The sequence below is a fragment of the Opisthorchis viverrini genome (genome assembly GCF_000715545.1).
Source record: "Opisthorchis viverrini unplaced genomic scaffold opera_v5_691, whole genome shotgun sequence".
In the NCBI taxonomy this organism is placed as follows: domain Eukaryota; kingdom Metazoa; phylum Platyhelminthes; class Trematoda; order Opisthorchiida; family Opisthorchiidae; genus Opisthorchis; species Opisthorchis viverrini.
The window spans coordinates 53555-77853 of record NW_008752343.1 but is presented as its reverse complement, the minus strand read 5'-3'; the positions used below and the strand labels follow the sequence as shown (position 1 = coordinate 77853).

The 24299-nt window shown below is 41.4% G+C and overlaps 1 protein-coding gene across 1 annotated transcript in view; it reads right to left on the bottom strand.

The window, feature by feature from the left end:
• Positions 1 to 24299, bottom strand: part of T265_15638 (hypothetical protein) — a gene marked incomplete at both ends in the record, with an annotated part of 65767 nt that overhangs the window by 5204 nt on the left and 36264 nt on the right. The window contains one exon of the mRNA XM_009178827.1: positions 6466 to 6609. Coding sequence (XP_009177091.1) covers positions 6466 to 6609 — 144 coding nt within the window. The remainder of the gene's footprint in view (positions 1 to 6465; positions 6610 to 24299) is intronic.

Genomic DNA, 24299 nt, shown 5'->3' with positions numbered 1-24299 from the left:
ATTAGCATCCCACAGATTCTTTCATCTCGCCTGACCACACCGACACATGAACTGATTAAATGTGGATGGACATAAATGCGTTATAAATGCGGAAATATTAACATCTTGTAGAAAAAGGCCACAATTTTACAGCCAATAAACAATCGACTGTTTCGTCTCGACAGTGAATAATTCAACATTTAGCTGCTCTGACGAGGTACAAAGATGTTTCAGTAGACCCACAGGCGAATATCAAACAGAAATAGGGATAAAATCCAGAAAATCTGCAAAAAGGTTACTGCTTTGAATTAGGAGAACCTTGGGCGTGACAATTAACTGCAATTCGGGCAGGTGGAGTCATAATAACTCGGTGGTGAGATATCTAAAGACAGTCGTCTTGATAAAACGGACAAAATGTACTTGAAAAATCTAGAATTCCTTCAATCAATTGGAAAATGTCTGGGATAGCGGTGGGGTCTTAGACTACTCCTCTGGACATCCAAAAGCAGTATATGCTAGCATAGCCTCAACGATGTTTAGGAGAGTGAGAGCACTGTGTACAGAGGAGGTGGACCGAAGAGCAGCACAACTTGAGATAAAAAATCGACTTCAAGATAGCGGATACCCATTGGGTCTAATTAAGCGGCAACTAAGGCAGGTATTGTTGCCAATACCAAGGCCCATGAAGGAGTGGATCGGAACAGCGGTCATTCCATACAAAGCAGGGACATCTGAATTCGCAATTTTGGGGTTTTGCGGGATAGGTATTGTGTTCATAGCCACACCACTCTCGTTTGAACGGCCTTTTACTGAAATACAACCGCTACCGCCGCGCGTTGGCTCCAACGTGACTTTGAGACTTTTGCTGTGTGACTGTTGTTGTGACCGCCGGTTGGCTATAATTGACCGCTGCTAACACTAAACGTGAACAAAAATTTCAGCTACAAACGCTGGACTAATATATTCGCGCTTGTGGAATACTATTTCGATCACCGGAGATCTGGGATACCAGGAAGATAGAACTATTCTCTGTGTGGTGGTTCAACGGAATACGGAACTACGGAATCTCCTATTTTGAACTGTGAGTCAAGATTTACTTGTATTTTTCTCTTTGTGACTCTGTATCTGGCTTACACCAGTAATTTGTTCAGTTCACTAGAGACTCCATAGGGCCGTTAACCACTACACCAGAATCGGTGAGCATAAGCGTTTCATTAAAAGATCACCTAGAAACGCAGAGGAATACCAGGCGTTGGTCAAAGATTGAGCGATGGCAGGGCATGCTCTAGACACTGTGCATAGAATAATTTTAGAAACTGTGGACATGCTGAGACAGAGTTTAAGGTTCACCCCACAGCTACTGGTGGCCGAGGCGGTGGAGATCGCCAAGCATCCGAGTGTGAATAGAACAGAGGGGTAGAACTTCCAAACGTTTGGAGAGCGGTCCCAGATTAGCCGAGACGACACCAGGCGGTGTGCAATTATCAGCGAAATCGCCTGGGTCTAAAAGTACGAAATCCAAGTAGAGTTATATCCAATTAACCACCTCACCCCCATTCCCATACCAATTGTCCCAGCACCCTTGGACGAGCACATGTGAACTGAATCTGTGAACGAACCCAAGAAGAAAAATCCATTAAGGGGTCCAAGACTGAACAAGCGAGGACGAAAAAAATCCGGGTTCATCATAAAGACGGATCGCCCCCTAACCAATCAATCGTAAACCTTAGTCATCCCCACGTATCAACAAACAGGAAAATCAGACTGAACATCAGACTGAACCAGCACTGATCACGTCACCAGTATTACGGAATCGCACGGATTTGTTCCCCGACTGCCATGAAAGCCAATCAACCTACATACTTACTCACTCGGCCTGACGAAGCTTTTGCGTCAAAAGCAAAACGTTGCCCAAAAATAAATCAACCGATTGTTTACCAAACCCCTCTGAATCTAGATTTCCTCCTTGGCGCCTCGTCATTCTGTTATAAAACTTTTAGCTCTCACATACTTTCCGTCTTTCAGACTGCGTAATTCACTTTGGTGAGCTTTGCTTGACTCGACGTTTTTTGACTCCAGCTATGCAGAACCCATCATTTTCTTCCAAAGAGTGATTGCTTAAAGCACCTGAAAGTTATTATCACAGTCTGTTTGGTCACATGCGTATTTCTCAAGTTTAACTTTCCTCGATCTGCCTTCGCACCCGAGTAATAAAACAAGACGTGTTCGTCAAAAGTACTCCCATAAAATATCCTTCCCAACCAATATTTCTATAGATATTTTGTGCTCCAGATTATTTAATATTGAAAAGTTCTCCGAACGACAGATGCTTATAAATTATATCGTTTCCCCGCAGTCGTGATCATACAGTGGATTGTTGCATTTGAAATCGATGTTTCTATTATTAGAGGATAATACTTTTACGAACAGATATCATCATAAAATGGTTGGAACAGTTTATCATGTCCATTTTGATTTTCGTTTTCGCGCTAGATCCTAGGATTTCTGTGTTGTCTGATTTTGGTCCCATACATACTTCCTCAGAAATGGGTAGGAACTTCTTCCGAGTATATTCATTATCAACAAAGCTCTGATGAATAAGGTTAGATATCTTATCCTTTTGTCAAGATGCGTGAGAGTTTCAGAAACGTTTGTCTTTTTTTCTAAAGAAATTATACCGAACAAGGTTTTGAGCGTATTTTAAGGAAGAGTTCTTGAAGACGGGAACTCTGGAAGAATGTGGAGCACGTTTCTCAAGAACTTTCCAATCCCGCGAACTTGAGGCTCAGCATTTAGACAGATGTTAAGGAAAAGGCGTCAAACACAAAAAATGTTAAACACGCACAAGTTTGCAGCGGCTTTTGGTTTATTTTTTAAGCTCTGCCTCCCAAAGTTTCATTATTCAACAATCACTTGCTCCGATCTTAGATATTTGCTCCGTAATACTATACATTTCGGACACCTAAGACGTTCCAAGGCCAGGTCAGACGAAATACTTACGGAAAGAACCGGTTGACCAGGATGGGGGTAATCTTTCAATCTTTCAATTTTAAGGATTATTCCAGAAGAATTATTCCAAAAGTTTGCTTCAGTCTTGTGAATCACCCCGAGACAGACCGATTGCTCAAACGTACGTACTGTTTATCTGTGGCCTTTAAAATCAATTCCGTTGTTAGCATTTCGCGCTGGTAACATGGATGAGTAAATTGGCTTCCAGCATGGAATATGCTTGAATATGACGATGAAGCACACAAACCTTAGAATTTCTGGTTCATCATTAATTTTCTTAGGAGTCATCATCATCATCATCACCATCAGTACCATCATGGACAGCATGAAATTAGTGTTCAATAATGATGCTTCGCTGTCTATGTTAGGTCTACCCGCTACAATTCGATACTTGCATTGCACAAAGTTGCCGGATATAAACAGAGTGATGAAGCACAACACACGTTTGTCCAAAATTCAGTTAAATGAAAATGACATCATAATCATTCTGGAGCACACCCACGAGAATGATTGGCCTCGAAGAGTCCGGAATAGCGGCCTCAAAGACATGAATTGGGCACATTCTATAAGCTTTCCAGATTGCTGAAAGACCGAATCCAGTCGCAGGCGTACTATGATGTCATGTACTCGTTTGTTAGGCACCAGCTGCGCACCAAATCAGAGAATCCCATCAACCAAGCGGATACTGGCTTTCACAAATGTGACGTCATTTTACTTTGTTTATTGTATTACTCTTCAAATCACACTTAGTTCGGAGTCATGTGTAAATTTTATCAGTTAAGTTTGGACAGTGATCAAATAAGTTATCCGCATAGCAAGCTGACCTAATTCGTTCACAAATTTACAGGATATGAGCAACTTATAAGTATCAGCTGGCCCGAAAAAATAGCATTGCCATGTCAAGTATGGCCGGCGGAAATTTATCTACCAAACTTTCCGAAATACTGTACTATATTCATTCAATAGCCACGAAAATGAAGTTGACAGTAATCAACTCAGCTAAATCCCTATGGTTGATTATCAAAAATATGAATATGATCTGCTTGCTCTTCTAAAATTTGCCGTTATTTTTCTCCGCGAGACTTCAAATTGTCAAGTGAGCTTTAATGAGCAACACTTTAATCGGGTAACCTCAGATAGTCAAAAAATAGTGTCTTTTGAATCAAAGCAAGTTTTCAAGTCATTGCCGCAGAATAAGCGAATGTAATATCAATATTCGGTCACCTGGAACCGCGACGTTATTCTTGTTTACTCTTCAATGCCCCTAATCCAACCGTATGGATGAATCAACAAGTAAGAATTCTGGTGGTTACTGGAGAGCATGTGTTGTCTTTAAGTTACTTCCAGATGGAAATTACATAAGGCAACTGGCACGTTGTTTAAAGCCAAAAGTACAACGACAGACCACATGAAATTCAAATGATGAACGTTTCACATAGAAATTAATGGTAAGCCATATAGAGATGAGTAAAATTTAATAGTACTGTTCCATAGAAGCATATGAGAAATTTGCAGTTGGTTTTGCAAAAGAAATAGGTCAGTAAGATGATAAAATAAAACGTGCCACCCAACGTTGCACATGAGTGGAACAGGCAATATTAAAGTAACCTTCAAAAAGATGCAAAGTTGCAAATTTCAAAAGAACAACTTGGACTTATGGATGCCCTATTCTTAAAAAGATGAATGGGGTCTAGTTCTTCGCTATGTGCCTAATGGGGCATGTATGGGTAACAAGCTGAACCCTCCCACAGTTCAGCGATTAAAACCACCCAAATAGAGCTTTAATCGGTAAAGCGATGTTTATTTGAACAAAATGAGGTTGAGAGCTCAAACATTTTCGTCAAAAAAACATAAACCTCGGCTTAGCAAGTTACAAAGAACCAATGCAAACTCTTTGTTAGATGAGTAAATGCTAGCTTCTAATATGGGCGTTCACAATAGACCATCGGAAAAACGGGTATTTCTGTTCCAACCAATGTATCCGTGTGAACTGTTGTTACATCCGCTACCATAAAATTTAACACGGTTGTTAATAATTAGGAGAGTTTGATTGAAATTCTTTCGACTAGTCCTCTGCTTGATTCACATACGCTCCATTCTGAATAATGGTATTGTGATTAAAAAGGCATGAAATATATTACCCCGGTATCAAAATATTTTGCTATCGTCTTTTTTAAATTTCCCTTCAAAAAATAGTATTCCATACGATGCACATGGGATTTCCTGAACTTATGAATTTTCAACAGTTTCTTTCACTCATGAAAGGCTTTCGTTAACCAGTTGGGGGCGCAACTTGCCATATTGCTATTGAGCTCAGACTTTTGATTACCTTGCACGTTTGGAAGAATAGTCTAACGCATATATCTTGCATGCATCTTACAGGCAAGGGATTGGCTATTTGGATCAATAATAAGCTTCAACATGCTAGGCCATGATAAGGGCGCTGAGTCTCGATGGTGCACTATTCGCAAGAACAGAAGTCTATGGTGCTTTCCAGTTGACTTTGGATGTTCCATTGCCCTCGACTGTGTAATCCGTTATGTTGTGTTTTATACACAAGAATTAACAAGGGGATCTCCTACACTGGGTATAAAAATTCTGGGGGAGGTCATTGTTAAACTGGTCTGCTAATTCAAATGGCACCGAGAACTGGGAACAGAGATGATAATTTGCGTGTCATAGAAGAGCGAGCTGTCGGCATAAATTCCCACCATGGAGATCTGTGTGAGTTGGGCACCCAGTTCTTAGACCAACAGGTGATTCTATTCGGTAGCGGTGATAACTGCAACCGTGTATTCTCTGGCTGAAATAACTCAATATGCTGAAGACGCACTATGGGTCAATGTGAACATATTTTCCTGTCTTCAGTCCACAGGTCTGTGATTGGCTCCACGGTCGCTGGGATATCAAACAATACTGAGCTTACTGGAAATGATCATCTGTCAGATTCGAACGATTCAGACATCATACAGCAAACAGTGGATATTTAAAAAGGACTTCCTCACTTTGGTTACGCGTCCTTTGAGGGTAGACGCTTAGCATTCGTACAGCCAACTGAGGTTTACAGGAATGATGTGACGATGATGAAACTTAACGTCTATTATGACCAATGGATTCTGAAAGAGTTCTCATCCATCAAAATCAGTCTTATTTGATTCATGCTCTCACCATTGCTGTCTTAGAATGAATGTTTAGACATATTTTTCCCACGGGCAAATAAATGAACACTAGTGAAAGTAACGTACCGTTGGTGTCACCTAATATCATTATCAAATACATTCCTCGGAATATGAGTGAGCTAGTTCTAAAACCTATGGAAACATCATATAGGATTTCCTACATAGATGACGTTGGTCACAACATGTAACTAATATTAAGGGCTACAAATTTGAACGAAAGTCCCATCATCATATACTCAAAAACATATTTCACGGCATGAAATATATCCTCGCCCAGTACGTAACAATCCAAACTTACCGCAGCATTCCAGCCTGTAGACAAGAATTATTTTGTTGTCTTGCGCAGGCACAGTGGACACGCCAACTTCACCGAGTGTGCAGCTCTGTGTAAACCAATGAAATGTGGAGGTGGAAACGGTCAGAACATAAGCAACGAGATCAACTGAAATTGAAATGGAACACAGTGAATAGTACACGCATTCTGAAGGCATTCAAATTTCGACAAATATTTGGGGTGGGAAAGTACGAACAAACTCTTCAGTAAAACGCGCAATGTTCTCTCCCATACAGCAGCTTCGGGAGTTATTATTCAGTCGCTCACAGGGGACCATGTCACCAGTTTCACGGTGACACAACCTACTGGACGCTAAGTATATGAATACAAAACCTGAATTATTTCAGCGAAGTAGCCACAAGCTCTTGGTATAAAGCTGATTGACATAAGCCTGAGTTACCGAATCGCACATAGGTCAAAACAGATAATGTTTGGGAAGGTTTTCGAAGAAATTTGCAAACTGTATTTTGCTGCCTCAAGTTCTGTAACATCTTAGGATGGATTATTTCTGCGACAACTCCCTGAAGAACAATAAGGTGAAACGTTTCATCTGTTCTGCTGTGTGACGTTTTAAAAATATGTGGATAAAATAGTGGAAAGATATTAAAAATGGTAATCGGTGTTCACTTAAATTTTACTGTAATGAATCTGAAAAGATTTATGAATTGGTAGTCCATATGGTAGATATGGTTTCAGTCTTCAGTTAGCACATTGTAAATATTTCCGGGTGTTCTTCGGCCGAAATGTGCGGAATACCAAGATTTTACTCGTGGTGTGTCTAGCTATCTTTTATGAGCCTATACGCATAGGCTTATAAACTCATGCTGTTCAGCGCCACGCTCTCACTACCTGATAGCTGTTTTTCTTTCCTGATAGGACAAGGTTTTAGGACACACCTGATTTTTAGCCAGAATATGCCGAACCCTGTGCGTGGGGTAGAAAGTGATCCAGTTTAGTTTGGTAGCGCGGGAAGACGTTTTAGAATTGCATTTCTCGGGTTGCAACAACAACTCATTGTATGGATTTACTCAACTAGCCCTTTGAATTGACTCTACTGGCTAGTGATGTACATAACCAAAAGCGCTCGTCAACAACCGTCATTCAACTGAATTTATTCCGCCGGATTTGCTCATTTGTTTTCTTTTGTAACGATAGACCTGAGCATATTTTCTTGACAGAAGGTGCTATTTCATCCACGAAAATATACGTGCCTCGAAATCTGACGACAAACTGTTGTTCTAATAGAACACGATATCACTGGAAGCTCCGGGGATATTTGATGGGCCATGAAGAGAGTGTAACTGGTGAGTACAAATTTGTACGTTGTATGTCAAGTGGATGAGGCGAAATGGTTCATTGCTTCACGCATCTGTAATCGACGAGTACAGCCATCTCATGAAGCCAATCGGACCTAAGTGGATATACCTTTCTTTTTTAACAATGCAGCAACAACTATCCATTCATTCAAGAACTCATATCTCGGTTAGAATGTAAGAAAATACCCCACGCCTTGGTGCCATCTTACGCTAACAAGGCAATAATATTAAATTAAGATAAATTAAAACCAATCGCAGTGATTTCACATAATTGAACATAATCCTACTGTAGTTTACCAATTATTTTTCTCATTTACACATTGGCAAAGAAATATGTGCACATTATATTCGTTCCAAAATATTGCTACCACTGATATTTTGATACGAACTTATCAACAATCCAGGGTGCTTTTTAAAAAGCTGAACACCCTGAGAAAACTTTCAGCCAAGAGTAATGGCATTCTGTTAGATCTGGTAAGAGTAGCAGGGCATACTTACCCGAAAATCGAATACGTATTTAATAATCATACAACGGGTTGTTATCTCGCACATCCTTATGCATTGCCAAAGGTCGAAATCTGTAAAAAATCCCACTGGTCCGTCTATCCGTTGACTGGTTTTCACATCCAAACATCGATGTGTGTCGGATTCACAGTGAAGCCAGAAACCCGGGTAATTTGGCTGACATTCATCGCTAGCTGTCGAGTAGGCCACTATTCACAAGAGGAGTAGCACATCATACAAAACAGTGGACACCATAGTGCTGATGCCCGTTCGTCTGAAAACGTTTGAATAATATACATATTATTCACCTGAACCGGGGTTTCTTTGGTCTGATTGGTATACTTGCAGCCCACTTAGAATGGGGGATACGTTGCTTATAGAAAGCACCAATCACCGTATTCGTCACGAAAGAAATCAACCAGAGCAAGCTATTGAGCAACCTAATGTAATAACAAAAAATTGAGGCATCGACGTGTGTTTGTGTAGATAACATGATCGTCAAACCTCGACTACACACTAAAAGCGTATTCAAGCATTTTACAGACTAAATCTTTTTGGTTGACTAAACCTTAGAGTACACAGATAAAGTCGTCAAATCGGTTACGATTATTTTGGCATAAAAAGACATAGAATAGGAACATGAATGGAACAGAAGACATGAAATCCCCAGGAAATATTTCTACTCGCTGACGCTCAAAGCGACAATTGAGGCCAATGTTAGCGTAGTGTTAACCCTTCACCCTATTTGATGAAAAGATCTAATAAATACGCTCCTTCGTTCTGCTAGCTTTTTGTGCAGCAGTTCCTAAATGTACGGATCAACAGGATATAAAAAGGGATTATTTTGCGCTGCAGAACCGCCGGGCGGGGAATACCATCATTGTCATCTCGTTATTTATTCCAAGCAAACAAAGTGCATGTTACCGAAGATACACTAATTTGCAAGCTAATTTGGTTTTTCGAAAGACTCATCTGGAACCCGGCTGAACCTATCGTTTGTGATGTTTCCAGGCAACTGAATGTGCTGCATCAGGCCGCTTCATGTTTCAGTCGCTACGATATTCGAGATATCGCGATACATGTATATCTTTGTAATGTACTACGCATAAGGTGGCTGAAAATCCGTCGACGTTCCCCAAAAAGGGCGAAACCTGTCGTGTGCTGCCGACAAAATTTCAGCAACCTTATGAGTAATGCATCATAAATATACAATCATCGCGATATCTAGAATATCGTAGCGACTGAAACATGAAGCGGCCTGATGCAGCACATTCAGTTGCCTGGAAAAATCACAGAAGAGAGGTTCAGTTGGATTCCAGTTGAGTCTCTCAAAATACCAAATTAGTTTGCAAATGAGTGTATATTCGCTAAGTAGAACATAAGGTTGACGGAAACCGGGGACTGTGCCTACCTGAGGAGCTCCAAAACGGTCGAAGCCGATCGTGGGCTGTCGAGGGATTTTCAGCAACCTTATGAGTAGCACATTACAAATATATAAATTGCATGTTACTCGATGACTGAAAGCCTTTTGACCCGATCTTCGTAACAGTTGTCAAGTAATATATATTGTGAGCCTCAAGTTAAGCAAAACCCGTTGTTATTTGTTGAATAACTTTTAGCAACGTTGTACCGCGTAAAAATAGTAACATTTATTTCGTAGGTTGATATCTTTCGCCTAGTTTGCAAGTTTTTACAATCGAAATTTCTCACTGGTGCGTTGTGTGGTTTGGAGGAAGGTAACTGCAGAGTCCTATGCTTCACTGGAAGTGGCAAATGCCAAATCGGCAACTAATACATGACAACAAATATAATTCCTTTGGCCAACTTGAGGCAAACGGAGACAGACACAGTCGGTGTTCAGTTCAACTTAAAGAAATTACCAACTCTTTTGAACGAATAGACCTGTCAAGATCGAATAACTAACGTACGTGCCTGGCAACATCTCCAATATTTTATGAGACCGAAGATGCGATGCTTTACCCAGAATTTTACTTTGTATCAGTCTGTGCACACGTCTGTGTGTTCCCAACCTAACCTAAGTACGTTTAGGACGAGTACATTGTTTGATCCAACATTGAATGGACAACCGAAGCAAACATTTCCGAACGATTATTTGGTAGACCTGTCTGTCCGATCGAAAGCTCTCACATTCATCTGCACAAGATTCGATGGGCACAAAGTTGAAAGGAAACTGGTACAGTGCTTTCCGTGCCAGGGTTTGTAGCCGTACGATATCACACAAGCACAATCCGAGAGGTCTCATAATTCTAGCGAAATAGAAACGCATTATTCTCAGGAATTTTCGACCAAAACAAGCCGAAGAATACCTCAATAAAAGCAATTCCCGTGGTCTAATCTACTTCTTGTAAGATCAGTACTACTGACATTTGAAAACGCAGGACAATCGAAGCATTGTTTTATAATACTGCTGGTTGCCAGTTCTTCCAATATTTTATGAGACCAAAGATGCAATGCTTTACCCAGAATTTTACTTTTTATCAGTCTGTGCACACATCTGTGTTCCCAACCTAACCTAAATACGTTTAGGACGACTACATTGTCTGATCCAACATGGAATGGACAGTCGACGAAAACATTTCCGAACGATTGTTCGGTAGACCAGTCTGGCCCATCGAAAGCTCTCACATTTATCTGCACAAGATTCGATGGGCACGAAGCTGTAAGGAAACTGGTACAGTGCTTTCCGTGCCAGGGATTTTAGCCGTACGATATCACGCAAGCACAATCTGAGAGGTCTCATAATTCTAGCGGAATAGAAATACACTATTCTCAGGAATTTTCGGCAGAAATAGCCCGAAGAATGCCTTAATAAAAGCAATTCCTGTGGTCTGATCTACTTCTTCTAAGATCAGTACTACTGACATTTGAAAACGCAGGACACATCGAAGCATTGTTTTATAATATGCTGATTGCCAGTTTAACTGATGGTAACGGTAATTATTACACATTTTACAAAAATTCATCTAATTTTGTATCTCAAATTCAGTGTAAGTAATTTATTCTTGCCATGAAAAAAGGTTTCATAAGTTTGTTTAAAACTTTCCGACTGTTCATGACCGGTTTATTCCTTCCATGGTGCAGCCTGCGAGACTCACCTGTCTCACTTTTGTTCGAGATGAGGCCGGAATGCGGGAAATTTGAAATACAAACTCAGTTGCGGACCACTTTGTTTTTTTCGAACGACTCTAGTTTCATCCAGTTGAAGCTCTCATTTATGGTATTCTTTATTAGTAGAATCCAATTTTTAGTATTTATGTAGGACAGTGTGCGCGAAAAGACTAAAACATATGTACGCATGTGTTCATCCGTTTGCGTACTTCACTAATCACCAGAGCCAGTGGGTATGTTATGTTAACAATAAGCCAGCTGAAGTCTGAGGAACTTAAAAGCCCTGTGTGACAAAGTGGTCGTAACTTAAGGGTTAATACCGAAAGCTGGGAGAAAAGCGTGCGACTATTGCCAGAATAGCCTCCACTTTGTGTAAGCAGACCGCCGCAAATATCTCTTTACTCTGTCTTTGGTGTTCAATGATCTGAAGGCTAAATGACAGTCTCATCAGAACAAGATGGGAGAAAATTATTCACAACACACATTTTCTCGACGTCGCCTGTCCCTGTAAGCCTGACGTTCTCGAGAAAGACTCCATTCTATTCATCGAAGCTTATCAGCTAGTAAGGTATGCACATGGGAGATTGAACATCGAGGAGGTGACTTCAATTTCTCCCGACCGTGGTGCCAGAAACCGGTGGATGCATCACGAAAACCAATGCAAATGCAAGATTCACTATTTAACTACTTTTTCTGGAGAATTGAAGGGAATTTATTTTCTAAATGGTATTCCAGTAGAGGCTAGTGGCAGTGTCCCTAACGATGATGGCACCTCAAAATGTGTACATTCAGTTATCTCCCATTCGGACGGCAGGATCCATTTGGACTGGTCTAGTGTTCGAGAGGACTTCAAGAGCTGAGGGCATGTTTGACTTCGAATTTTAGTCTTTGACATTTGGACGTGAGCACGGAAACAAGGAAATTGTGAGATTTGGTGGACAGGATAAACATCAGGTTAACACCAAGACGTTCGTCGAAATTATCGTTTTCTTTGCCTAACCTCAATCGCTTGTAGCCATAGCTAATAAAATGCGTCACAGTTCACTAAGGGGAAGCCTGTCTCCGATCGGAAATTCTCAAGTTCTGTAGAAGTTTTAGAGTCCTCCGTGAAAAAAAAACACTTTATGTACTGAGATCGAATTTTCAGCGTAGCAGATTCATATTTCAAGTTTGCATCCGCCGATGCAAGTTGCTTATTCACAGGATCGTCAACCTGCAAGAGTTTGACATACAATTTTGTTCACAACCTTGGCGCAAGATAATGAATGACTTTTGGAGCTCTGCTGTAAATGTGACAAACATTTTGTGTGATATCTACGTGAAATTAAATTCTCCCGCGGAAAAAATATATTTTTCACCACGATGATTACAACACAAGCGTGCATCAACTTGTGAGGTGTGGTGCATTTATTTGCAGTAAACTCGGAACATTCTCGATTAGTCCGTTCTCTGCTACAAGCTGTGCATATTGTGTTGGAGTATTGAAACCGAGCGTATGTGCTTGACCTATCAGTCCCTCATCGAATACCATACCACTGTAGTTTGTCTGTTTAAATGTCATGTGGAATAAGATACAACCACTCCGGCGCCATCTGAAACGTATCAAAGATGTAACTTTTAGCTCAAATTAGGCCGTGCGTCTCCAGCTCTTCCCGAAATCCGACGAACGCACCACATGTTGGCCGTTCGGGAAACTCGAAGGCAAAACAAGCAAACTTGAAATCTTGGAATATTCAAAGTGCAAATTCTAGCCTGACAAGATGTCTCGATGGTATACTGTTGACAGATACGTGATTTTGAAAGCCTACTTCAGGGTAGATGGGTAAACTTGGTCGAAAAATCCTCTGGAAACGGCGGGAAGCCATTTGGAATACAGAACAATCCGCGAAGCAACTTGGCGGGATCTCAACCAACCATGCAACCACATGAAACCATTGGCTTCACTCCGTGGTTCTAGCTATAGGTTCACTAGTCTGGAACTGGTAGAGTTTTTGGAATGTGAGTTGTTGCATGTGCAGTACGCTCTCACCATATACACGCTACAGACTAATCTTTTAGTTGAAACATTTTTACTGGACTGGACACCATTTAAAACGAAAGTGTTCCCAGATTTTGACCACCACATAACATGCGTGTTGGTTAAACAAGCCCATTCGGAAAACAGACTTTCATAGATGGAGTGAGGAATAGCAACGTATCAACGTAGTGTGCGATTGAAATTCGATCCTGAAAAAATTAATCAAGGTCATCACGGTAACCTAGGCTTTAGCGTAATTGGATAATACGTCCGTCCATAGACGAACGTACAACGGATTTGTTGCACTTCTCTGGCTACTTAAGCTTTGTAAGTAATTACGATCTAACCCTCAACACATCGAAAGCAGCCCCATGCGCTTCGAATTTCTCGGAACATGAGAAGGACCGTTCTTAGGACCGTATTTTGAGCACACTATACGACACATTATCTGTTTACTTCTCGACGATTTAAATGAAGCTGGAAAAGGTAGTCCTAACTCGTGTCACCAACCTCACCACATCTATCCATGCAATACAGGCGGGAATTCGTTTAAGAAAAATCATCAACGTTTTGGCTGAATGGTGCATTTGAAAGAAACCAACAGTTTCATGCTTACAACTCTTCAAGAATGTACTCTCAAAACACAATTATTTTCACACAAACCATCCAACTCACATAGCAATGTTTCTCCGCACCTCCCTGTTCGTTCTGAATAATTACTTATGGTTTAACTGGTTATTTTTTTCTTTTAGGCATTATTTCCGTACTCACTATGATCAACAAAGTTTAGTTGCAGATGTGTCCACATCCCCTTACTGATAAATATGTGGAACGCCACTCCCATAAAAATAGACCCCACCAAATAATGTTCTGGTCCGTTTCATACAATGAATAGCTACATCACTGAGAAAACATACGGCATTTAGGTCCACTTGACAAATGCTAATATGTTACCCTCGAATATTTGCTGTGCTATAACAAGGAATCTTGAGTCATCAACATCAAAACCAGTGAGCGCGGAAGCATTTTGTTCAACATACGCAAACTATGCTGCCAATCATTGTAAACAGTCGGAGTTTTGTTATGGTGGTTGTGTTTTTGGGCAAAATTCCACACGGATCCCGCTTTACCGCTCGCAGTCAGGTGCTGCTGCGGCCTGTCCCACACAAGATTGGTCAAAAATTTAGGATGCTCGCCGGTCCGGTATCAAGCCGAAATCTCATGGGTCGAAGATCTGAACCCAACAGCCAATCATGACTCAGTACTGGCCGATGGCCGGTTGCCAATCCAGAAGGCGTCAAAATTTCCAAAAAGTTGTCGCCACTCACATTATATGTATGAAACGCTCTATAAGTGTTCCTGACTTCGTTTTGAGCGTTAATGTACCTTGTGCACCTTTGGTGGTTGTTTTGACGTGAACGCTAGCTTGGAAGGCTCAAACCGAGAACTAAGATGAGATGGGAACCCATCAAACACGATCGATACCCCGACTCATCCAACAGTTGTTCACAAATAATAAGATATCTTCCATTTGTTCCTACCGAAGCATCAGCTGTATTCTCAGCCCACAAACCCGCACTTACTGGTCAATTCAAACGGTTTGATAATGATTTTACATATTTACTCAGATGTAATTCACCATCATCCGTCATATGCCCCAACATGAGTAAGTCAAAATATATGGGTACGTGCAAAACTATGGCTCATAGTCCCGTATTAAGTCTATACGGTACAGTACGTACATGGGTTGTATGATATTGAAGGGTTTGAAGTAACCCGTCTTCGCAAGTTACGAATGCGCAGACAACCATAAAATATTGGCAGTTGAAAATAGTTTGGCAAACACAAAGGAGACTACTCACAAGGTTGTTGAACACTCTTCGACAGCTCACAGCCCTTCTTGAGGCTCATCAGGTAGGCGCAGTCCCCGATTTTCCTTAAACCTTATGTTCTACTTGAACAGTTGTATCTCATTCCTTGAGAGTGGAACATCGGTAGGTTTTATTCAACTGTATGTTCTATACCGGGCCGCATTATCTCTCGATCAGCTTGATTTATGGGATATCGCAGTGTATTGAACAGATGTGACACGCTATTCATAAGGTTTATGAAGAGATTTAGCAAACTTATGGGTAACTGGAAAAGTCCTCTTTCATTAATGACAACGCCTGATCTTTCTCTAGGGAACTTCGCAATTAAAAGACTGCTTCTAATGTATCAGAACTGCATAGATAAAGATGGTTGATCGGCCGTAACACCCTTTCGGTGCATAACTGCCATGCCAACAGAAGGGAGCACGAGGGCTGGAATACTGCCAGGTTACCCAAGCCTAGATAGGGTAAGTCGAGAGGCAGAGGTCGGGTTCGAACCACAGACCTTCCGGTTAGTAAGTTCGCCCTCTAGCCACTGAGCCATCTCACTCCCCCATCAGGACTGTAGGATCTAATGTCAACTCCTGAACGTTCAACATAGACACCATTCAGTTTGCGATAAAAGTCACCGTTCACTTCTAATGGTAACTTATCTGGTTAAATCTTAGTTGCGTTGGTCTTGGTGAATCTGGTGACGGTGGCGAATCGCTGACTGCATCCCCTTGTGTCGATTGGGTGACAGATAGGGACTCATTGAAAATAAACTATTTTGCGTTCGTTATTCCTGAAAGAGTAGGCGGGGACTCTTCAAGCGGGAAATAAGGAACTTATAAGATAAGACCAACAACAATATACCCGCACCCCACCTGGAGACAGATTTATGCATTCTTGTCTTGGGTTGATTGGTCCAAACCAAACAGACTCGACTTCCTCAACATCAGATATAGTCAAAGTATATCACGTATTGTGACCACATTCAGTGAACTTTGATCACAGTTTTAACGTTATGCGGCATAGAGTGAGAAAATCCCTTGCTTCCGATTGGCTTCAGGTAGAAGGACTCAAGTAGGGTGATCTGATATGCGCTTTTCTTTCTACTCATTTACCAGAGTGACTAAATGCTGGTCACTCAAAAAGAGTCCGGTTTCTCGCTATGTTTAATCGCCACATTCGATGCCTTATTGATATAGGTGGAAACTGCCAATGGAGCGTTTGTGTTTACCAGTTTTGCTTTCGTCCACTTCAGATCACAGTCATTCTAATGAAGCTTGCGTTATCAGCGACAAAAGAAGCGACAACAGCAAACAAAATACGACATCTCTAGGAAGCTTAAGATTGCCACAGATATTCTATAAGGGATAAGCCTGAAGGAAACCGGTGGCGAGCTCCTGCTAACCGCAGAACATGACCGAAATTGACGTGGATTCCTTCTTTTATCGGATTTTTGAGTAATGATAGAGTTGTAGTTCCCAAATGAATACATAGGAGCGTCACAATCTCTGCAGGATTTTTCACATCCTCGATAGAAATCATTAGTGGTATCAATCTAACAGCATCCAAGAAAATCGGAACCAGAAACCTAAGGCTTCATCGAAACGTCAGTTGCGATTGAACAAGAGTTTAATTGGCTAACAACTTGCAAACTGACCTCACCATCATATCCCGCTGATGTGTATCAGGTTTTGTGGTGAAATATAATATGGCTGCTCAAGCAATGAATTCTCAGACGCTAGCATAACGTTCCTGTTGACAAACAAAACACCGAAGCACCCCGTGGGACGTTGTTTGAAACATCAAGCAAAGTCAAGCGCACTACTCAGTTTCAACGACTCAGACTTTCAAAACAATACAGTTTGTAAAACGTTATGGTACCAAATTTGAGCAAGTCAAAATGAACCAAATGCTGCGTCAAATTAGGGACTCATGTCCAATACCTGTATACTCATGCGCAGACGCATTAGAACAAAGGTGCCAATACAAAACTTGAACGGATCAAACGAGGGTGGAAGGAATCGGCACGTTTACTGCGGTTGTCATTCTGCATCTCCAACGAGATTCCTGTCGGTTGTGTCAAATTTATTGAAGCTGAAACGCGACGGCTTTCTCCTCGTTTCCAGTTATCCCCGGTTATCGCCACCCACAAAACTACCCTGTCAGAAGTAGTTGAAAACTGCCTCATTCCACCAAGTTTGGTTGGGATGGCCATGGTTCCACTCTGTACAAACGATTCAAATCATGACTAAAACGCAATTCGCTCCAGTTTCATTGGGCATATTTGTCACCAAAGGCAGTGTAGTAACAAAATGCAAGTTGCCGGTCACCCGGAGTCCAGGACCGATTTACCGAACAGCAGCATAGTCGGGCCTGTCCGACTACCATAATATGCTGGAACAAACCAAAATTAAACACGTTAAGAGTATTCTTGATCGGACACAGAAAACAACACTCAAACAAGATGAAATTGAACGTAACCAGTCCCATCTGAAAGGTAGGGCCAACATGTTGCATAGCGCAACATGGATTCGGTTCATCAGAGGTATATGCTCGATGTGTGGAATGATAATGTGGCTAGCTATCTTCACTCTTACTGGCTTTAAAAAACATATTCGTTCCTTATCTCTCCAGACGTGTGTCATTGATCACGTCCGTCGATTGATTGCTCTGGTATGATTTCCGAGATTGGTCCTTGTTGTGAAACAATAAGCTAGTTTCTGTCATCGATAACGTATTCATCAATGCCATGTACTACACGAACAATGTTCGTGAGTAGCCCACCAGGCCTGGAGTAACTCTCTCCAAAACGCATGCTTCGGCTGAATGCCAGTAATGCTAATCCAACCCCTAGGTAAACTCAGTCGAAATGTTCTCAAAGAGGCGCTAGGTTTCATGAAGGAAACTACTCATAGGGTCGCTGAAAACTCTTCGACAACCCACGACCAGTTTCACACTTCTTGGGGCTCATCAGCCAGGCGCTAGTTTTATCAGCGCTTCACACAATTACACCAGTTGAAGCAGAATAACCCATGGTTTAGTTAACGCCAAAAATGCAATATTTTGCAAAACCTTTTAGACCTCATCAATTTTTCCAACACTTTTGAAGTAAACACAACGAAAACGTAAGCTATTTTTGGAAAACTTTGCAAGTTATTGCTTGATGTATCCCCAATGGAAACTCATTTAACTGAGCAGGAATTCATCGAAGAATTTAAGGTGCGCCAAAGATCAACATCATCATGCGAGTCTTGGATAACGTGAATACGGTGCTAACTAATAATAATAATAAATAGATAAATAAATTTCCAACGGGCCTTTCTTGTCCAAAAATCTTCACTAGAGTTCATCAATGCTCAGTGGTGCTACGTACAGACAACTAATCATACAAGTTAAATGGCAACGTATCGGCAGTCGCCAAAATAAGCCAGGTAGGGAAAATTGTGCAAGATGATCCATCTAGTTATTCGCTGCAAGCTTTATATTGAGCTCTTATTGAATTTACGTCCTGAGTGATGTTTTAGGATGGCTAGTTCTATACACGCTTAAGGAGCTCTACTTGTATCTCAAACCGACCATGAACTAAGTCACGATTGTGAGTGCCCTCCTGACCCCACATCACAGAATCGACCATGTGCCCGTTTCCTTTGTTTTGTGTATACGGTTGAGCACCTTCTCTTAAATGCACTCTTGTGCGCAGTCCCGTAGTATCGCAAGGCCCACACGAAACGCACTGAGTGGTGTTGCTTCTGCAACGCAATTCGACGTCTGCTACTTGGAGCAGCAATGCGCCAAAACACGAGGCCACCATGATTTTGCCATACACATTATCCTTTGGATGATGATGAAAATGGGCCGCCTGAATAAACGACCCCAATCATAATTAAGTAAGCAACGCAATGGTTCAAACCAAAATCAGGGTGAAATTTAAGGCGCCCTGACGGGCTGTCTTTTGTGCAGCAATTGATGGTCAGCATGAAAACATGTTTGAAACCGTCCCTGTTTATATCTGAAAACTACATGAGTTGATAATTCAACAATATTGTACGAGGGTATGGTAGCAAACTTCCTTAGTGGTGACGGAACTTGGTCTACAGAAAAACTTATCCATCCTGTAAAGGCAAGAAATTTTCAGATATATCAGTAACCCATCGTAATATATCGTGGCAGGTTATGTAACAAGCATTGCTTTTTTGTCAAGTAAGGCCTTGTGAAATTGGTGGGACTCCGTTGGTGTGGCTTTGCTGAACGATGTTTATATGCGACTTCTCCGGGAAAACTGGCCTCCACAAAGTTCTCAAGGGGCTTTCTTTTCTGGAACAGTCTTTTGTCGTTTTCATAATATGGCCGTTCAATTTGAAAGACGCATGCCAGAGAATTTTCGCCATGTTGATATGATCAGGGCCTTGTCCGTCAGCCATTGGTTATTCATATCTAGTCCGCTAGCTTTTAAGTCGGATCTCACCACATGTGAACTTTTAAGTGTTTCAGGTTGATACTCAAAATTTAGAAACTAATGAAAAACACTAAGACTCATGTGTTTTCAAACTATTGGCTAACAGATGGGTTTTCAGCTATTATGAGGAGTTGACAGTCCCACATCCATGAGCACTGTAGTAGTTGGGAAACACTGTTGGGACTGACGCGGTCTCACGAACGTCGCTGTGTTGCGCATAATACTATCATGTTAGAATTTATCAAACCCATCGAAAATTCAAGATGAATGGCATCGATAAATGTGGAGAAATATGATGCTATCTAGCCAAACAATGTGTCAAATGGCTTAAAAATCCACCATTAGTTGTTCCTAAATTTTAGCCCAGTGAAATCAGTGCCAAGGTAACATGTGTGCTCGGGATCTGTTTTCGCTATTACACCAACGTTCCTAGCCGTGTGGGAGTTGGCTGGGGTTCACAGCATTTTGGAAGGTTCTGGACAACACCGGTTTGCCGGGTTGCATAAAATAATCGACTGCTGACCGCGTTGTGCCACACGGACCGAGTTTGTTTACACTGCACAGGTGGGAAAAAAATGTTCAGGAAAATGTGAGCAATGGCAGGCAGGTGAACGGATAGCAATGTGAAAGACTATATCACATAGTCATCATGAAGTGATAGGCGAGAATATTTAGTGTATTTAAGGGTGCTTTTCAAGAGTCATCTTGAGACTTAAAGAAACTCTTGGGGATCTGCAAGTCTCGATGCTATCCTGGTTGGATATTCACCCTTCTTGGTACGGAACCTGCTGACTTTTGAGTCTTTAGCTTAAGTGAAATGGAAGCTTTCAGCTTCCCTCTGTTCTCTGTCCCTATTCTGTGATTGATCAAGATTCAACATTTGCTATATATTGGAATATGCGTCGTCCTTTAACGCCCTAGTGTTCTGACGTGAATTCGCACGCATTCCACACTTGAGCATTCAATGCAATCCCACGAAAACTCAAATAGATACTTCGGCATTTCAGCGACACTAAATTCTAGATTAGTTTCTGGTTAAGATACCAGAATGAAGGACTAGCTGTAATACATGCTTGGGTATCACTCTGTTAAAAATAAACGGTTCTTTACAACCAATAAGTACTTCAACGACAAGATATTTATGATGTAGAAAACCGTGCTATTGTGATTATTTTCCATTGTTCACTGTGGTCGCCCAGAGAGTGCTCCCGCATTGCGGTAGAGAATAAGGTAGTTGGCCTATGGTTTCTGGTTTCAGTGAATCTCTGATCAATTAGGAAACCTTCCACCGTTTTAGGGAACCAAAAGGCGATTTGAGACCCCTCAATCGTTCTCCAAACAATAACCTTGGGCTGCAGATGATTCTTCGCTATGATTGTGCACTCGTCCAGTAGATGGGACGCCAGCATAAGGTGTTTCTCGCCTGATTTCTCGGTGGGAACATAAATAGCATGGCCATCGTCGGGAAGAGTGTTGGAACAACATATCGGTGCAATCAGACTTTTGACTTCATCGGCCGAACACACTCACCGTTCTTCCAAGATGCGATATGCTCCATTTTTGGTCACTTACGCTTCTAGTATGGAGGTTCTCTGATCTGCATGATGTTTCCTTTTGGATACAATTTGTGGTTTCCAGACGTCACACTATCCAAATAGTATGCCAGTAAATGGACTAACATTTACGCAATGTAGCTGTTAGCTACAGTAGGAAGTGTTCCTCAATTCTTCTGTCGGGCGTGGGATCTATCTTACGATATTTCCTCCCTAAGTTACCTTCATCATAAGCTTGAGTATTCTCTTCCCAAATGTGTCATTTGATCCACTGTCAAATCAGGCGTAGCGCGATCGGGCGACAGAGTGCACCAAGCGCTTCGGCCACGACAATTCTAGTTCTCAGTGCTGTTGATGCGTTCTTGGTGATACATGTAATAATTGATCAAAGATAAGGTTAGTGCTTCATCCATTCCCATTTTGTGCAAAAACCTTAATGAAATGTGAATGCATCTGTTGTCGTGCAAAAAGGATTACAAGAAAAGATCTCTGCAACTTCGCAACTGACCAGTTCGAATTAGGGAAAATCTGTTGGTCTCCTCTGGTTAGGTTGATTAGTCGAGCTACAGGCATTTAAAAGCAGATGCCAGAGTAAACAGAGAGTTGCAGCAAAGAGTACCCGGATGAACTAGCAACGACTCAGATGATGCTAGCGCCGTAGTTTGATCAAACGAACGCAACTACCGAGTATCAAACACCAAACTACAGTTGGTTTGTCACACGGTGCCTTCATCTTGTAATTATCAAGCGTTTGTCTTAGGCCGATGTGAGACTGACTGAACCCAAATGCAAACATCGAAATATTCTCCATGGTAGAAATGAATTTCCTCACTTGAAGAAAAATGTGTGTTTGGTAGGATAAAGCAGTTTTCAATGAAGAATATTCCAGTCACTTAGATATTCATCTGAATGTGGCTTGCAAGATATTTGTAAGTTGGACCAACATGATGAACCATTCATCATAAAGGCCATTCATCTAGTTTCCGAATAACGGATGTGGGAATACCGGATGGTCGACATTTAAAATAGCTCTGAATCTAAGTGAATTTTTAATGATTGATGGCTTAGACGAAAGTAATCACGATATGCAGGAGTCAAATTGTGGAATTTTATGAACCAATGACGTAAATCTGCTTTGTCCTGTGCATAGTTCGCACATCCTTTTGTTTGACGGACTAAAAGTACATGGCACGGAATGGAAAGCCTAGATTTCATCCCCATTTCTGAGGTACCATCCAGTATCGAATTTCCGTGAACAGTTAGTTGGAGTTTAACTATAAACTACAAGCAATAATCATGATAGAATCATCANGCCATGTTCCATCTAGTGAGTGTTGTTGATTTCAAATATTCATCGGGTTGTATTGAAAGACGTGTGGTTGAATATATGATCTTTGCAATATCCCATGACAAAATTTCCACTTTACCAATATTAGCATGCTGTGACAAACACTTACACGCCTCCTGCTTTTCGAGAAGCAACAACATACCGTTATGTTATACTACCTGATTGAAGTACTCATGACTCCAATACCAGGTGACATCCTGAAACGGCACCGCAGTGCAAATGTCAATTTATATGAGAGAAAGAAGTGGACATTGAGGTGATTTAAAAACGAAAGCAAATTCATCAATTTCGTCCGCACTAAATTCCTCCTTGGCGATCGTGTACCCAAAGTCGTCCGACAACATCATCGTTGTCAAACAGTTTCTTCGCGGCTGGTTTGATTCTCTTACTCCGCTTGAAGCTCACTTGCACGTCTGAAGATTACCCTGTAATGCACGTACATGGTGGCGTAGTTGCGGAAATCCGCGGAATCGAATCACTGTGTGTACGGACGTTCAAACGCAAAATTCAAACGACGGGGATATTCCGGGGGCTATAAACGGGGTCGAAAAATGAGTATCGCCATGATCGACGACAAGGATAATGTGTCGGTAACTTATGTCGATGGAAGATGCAGTTTTTCAGACGCCAAAGCTATTAAATTCGTAGATTTGTTGCTTGAGGAGGCATTGAATGCCATTCCTATGATGAATGTAGAAATTTGAAACACTAAAGTGATATACACTTGAGGAGAGGCGTCAATGGCACCTTACACTTTGCTGCGGTAAGCAAAGCACGATGTTGCATCTACATAGTTAAATTGGACAAGCCGTTGTTTGGGAGGAACACTGCATTCGTGAAGTGAGCGAGTATTCTCTCAATTTAGTCCAAAATCGAAATACGTTTGTAAGGTTCCTTGCGCTCACATCGTAAAGGGCCAATGTAGTCAGGACAAATTTGATATAATGATCTGTGATAAACGAAGTACATGAGGTACCAAAACGGCAAACTAGAGTATTAACGATATTCTCTTCAGATGACTTGTCAGAAACGGGGTTTCTTGCGGGTTTATCTAAGGATTGTGAGTTATTCACTCTTGTGTTTGACGCCGCAGAGCATGTGGTCATCTTTTTATTGGAGAGAAATGTGTAAAGCAAACAAGAAAATTTCATGAGAATCCCGTTTAACGAATCTCGATAATCTTCGAGTGCTTTGCAGAAGTGCTGAAAAAGAGCGGAAATGCTGAACACTTGCCAGGTGTAATTATCAGGCCTAGTATGCTGAATGGCCCGCTTCACTGTTCTGTGATAAAAAGTCTGCATTTTTTATATGGCAGAGACTGATAATCAATTTCATTGTACGTAGGCGTAAAACACGATGGTTGCAACTGGAGGTGGCTTGCTGCGATCACCTTGGTTTCGTGTACTCAGTCTTCTCCCGGGTTTCATTATTGTGCATATGCTATTCTCTAGGTGACGCTTTCCGGAGGCAAACGTGAAACCTGTGCCAAGTAACCCGGGCATTCTACCAATTTACCGAAATGTGTTTGTCGACGCATAGCTCAAATTGTGTAACCAGGAATTTGGATGGCAAATACAGCATGAATTTGAGAGGTTACGCCTGCTTGCAAGCAC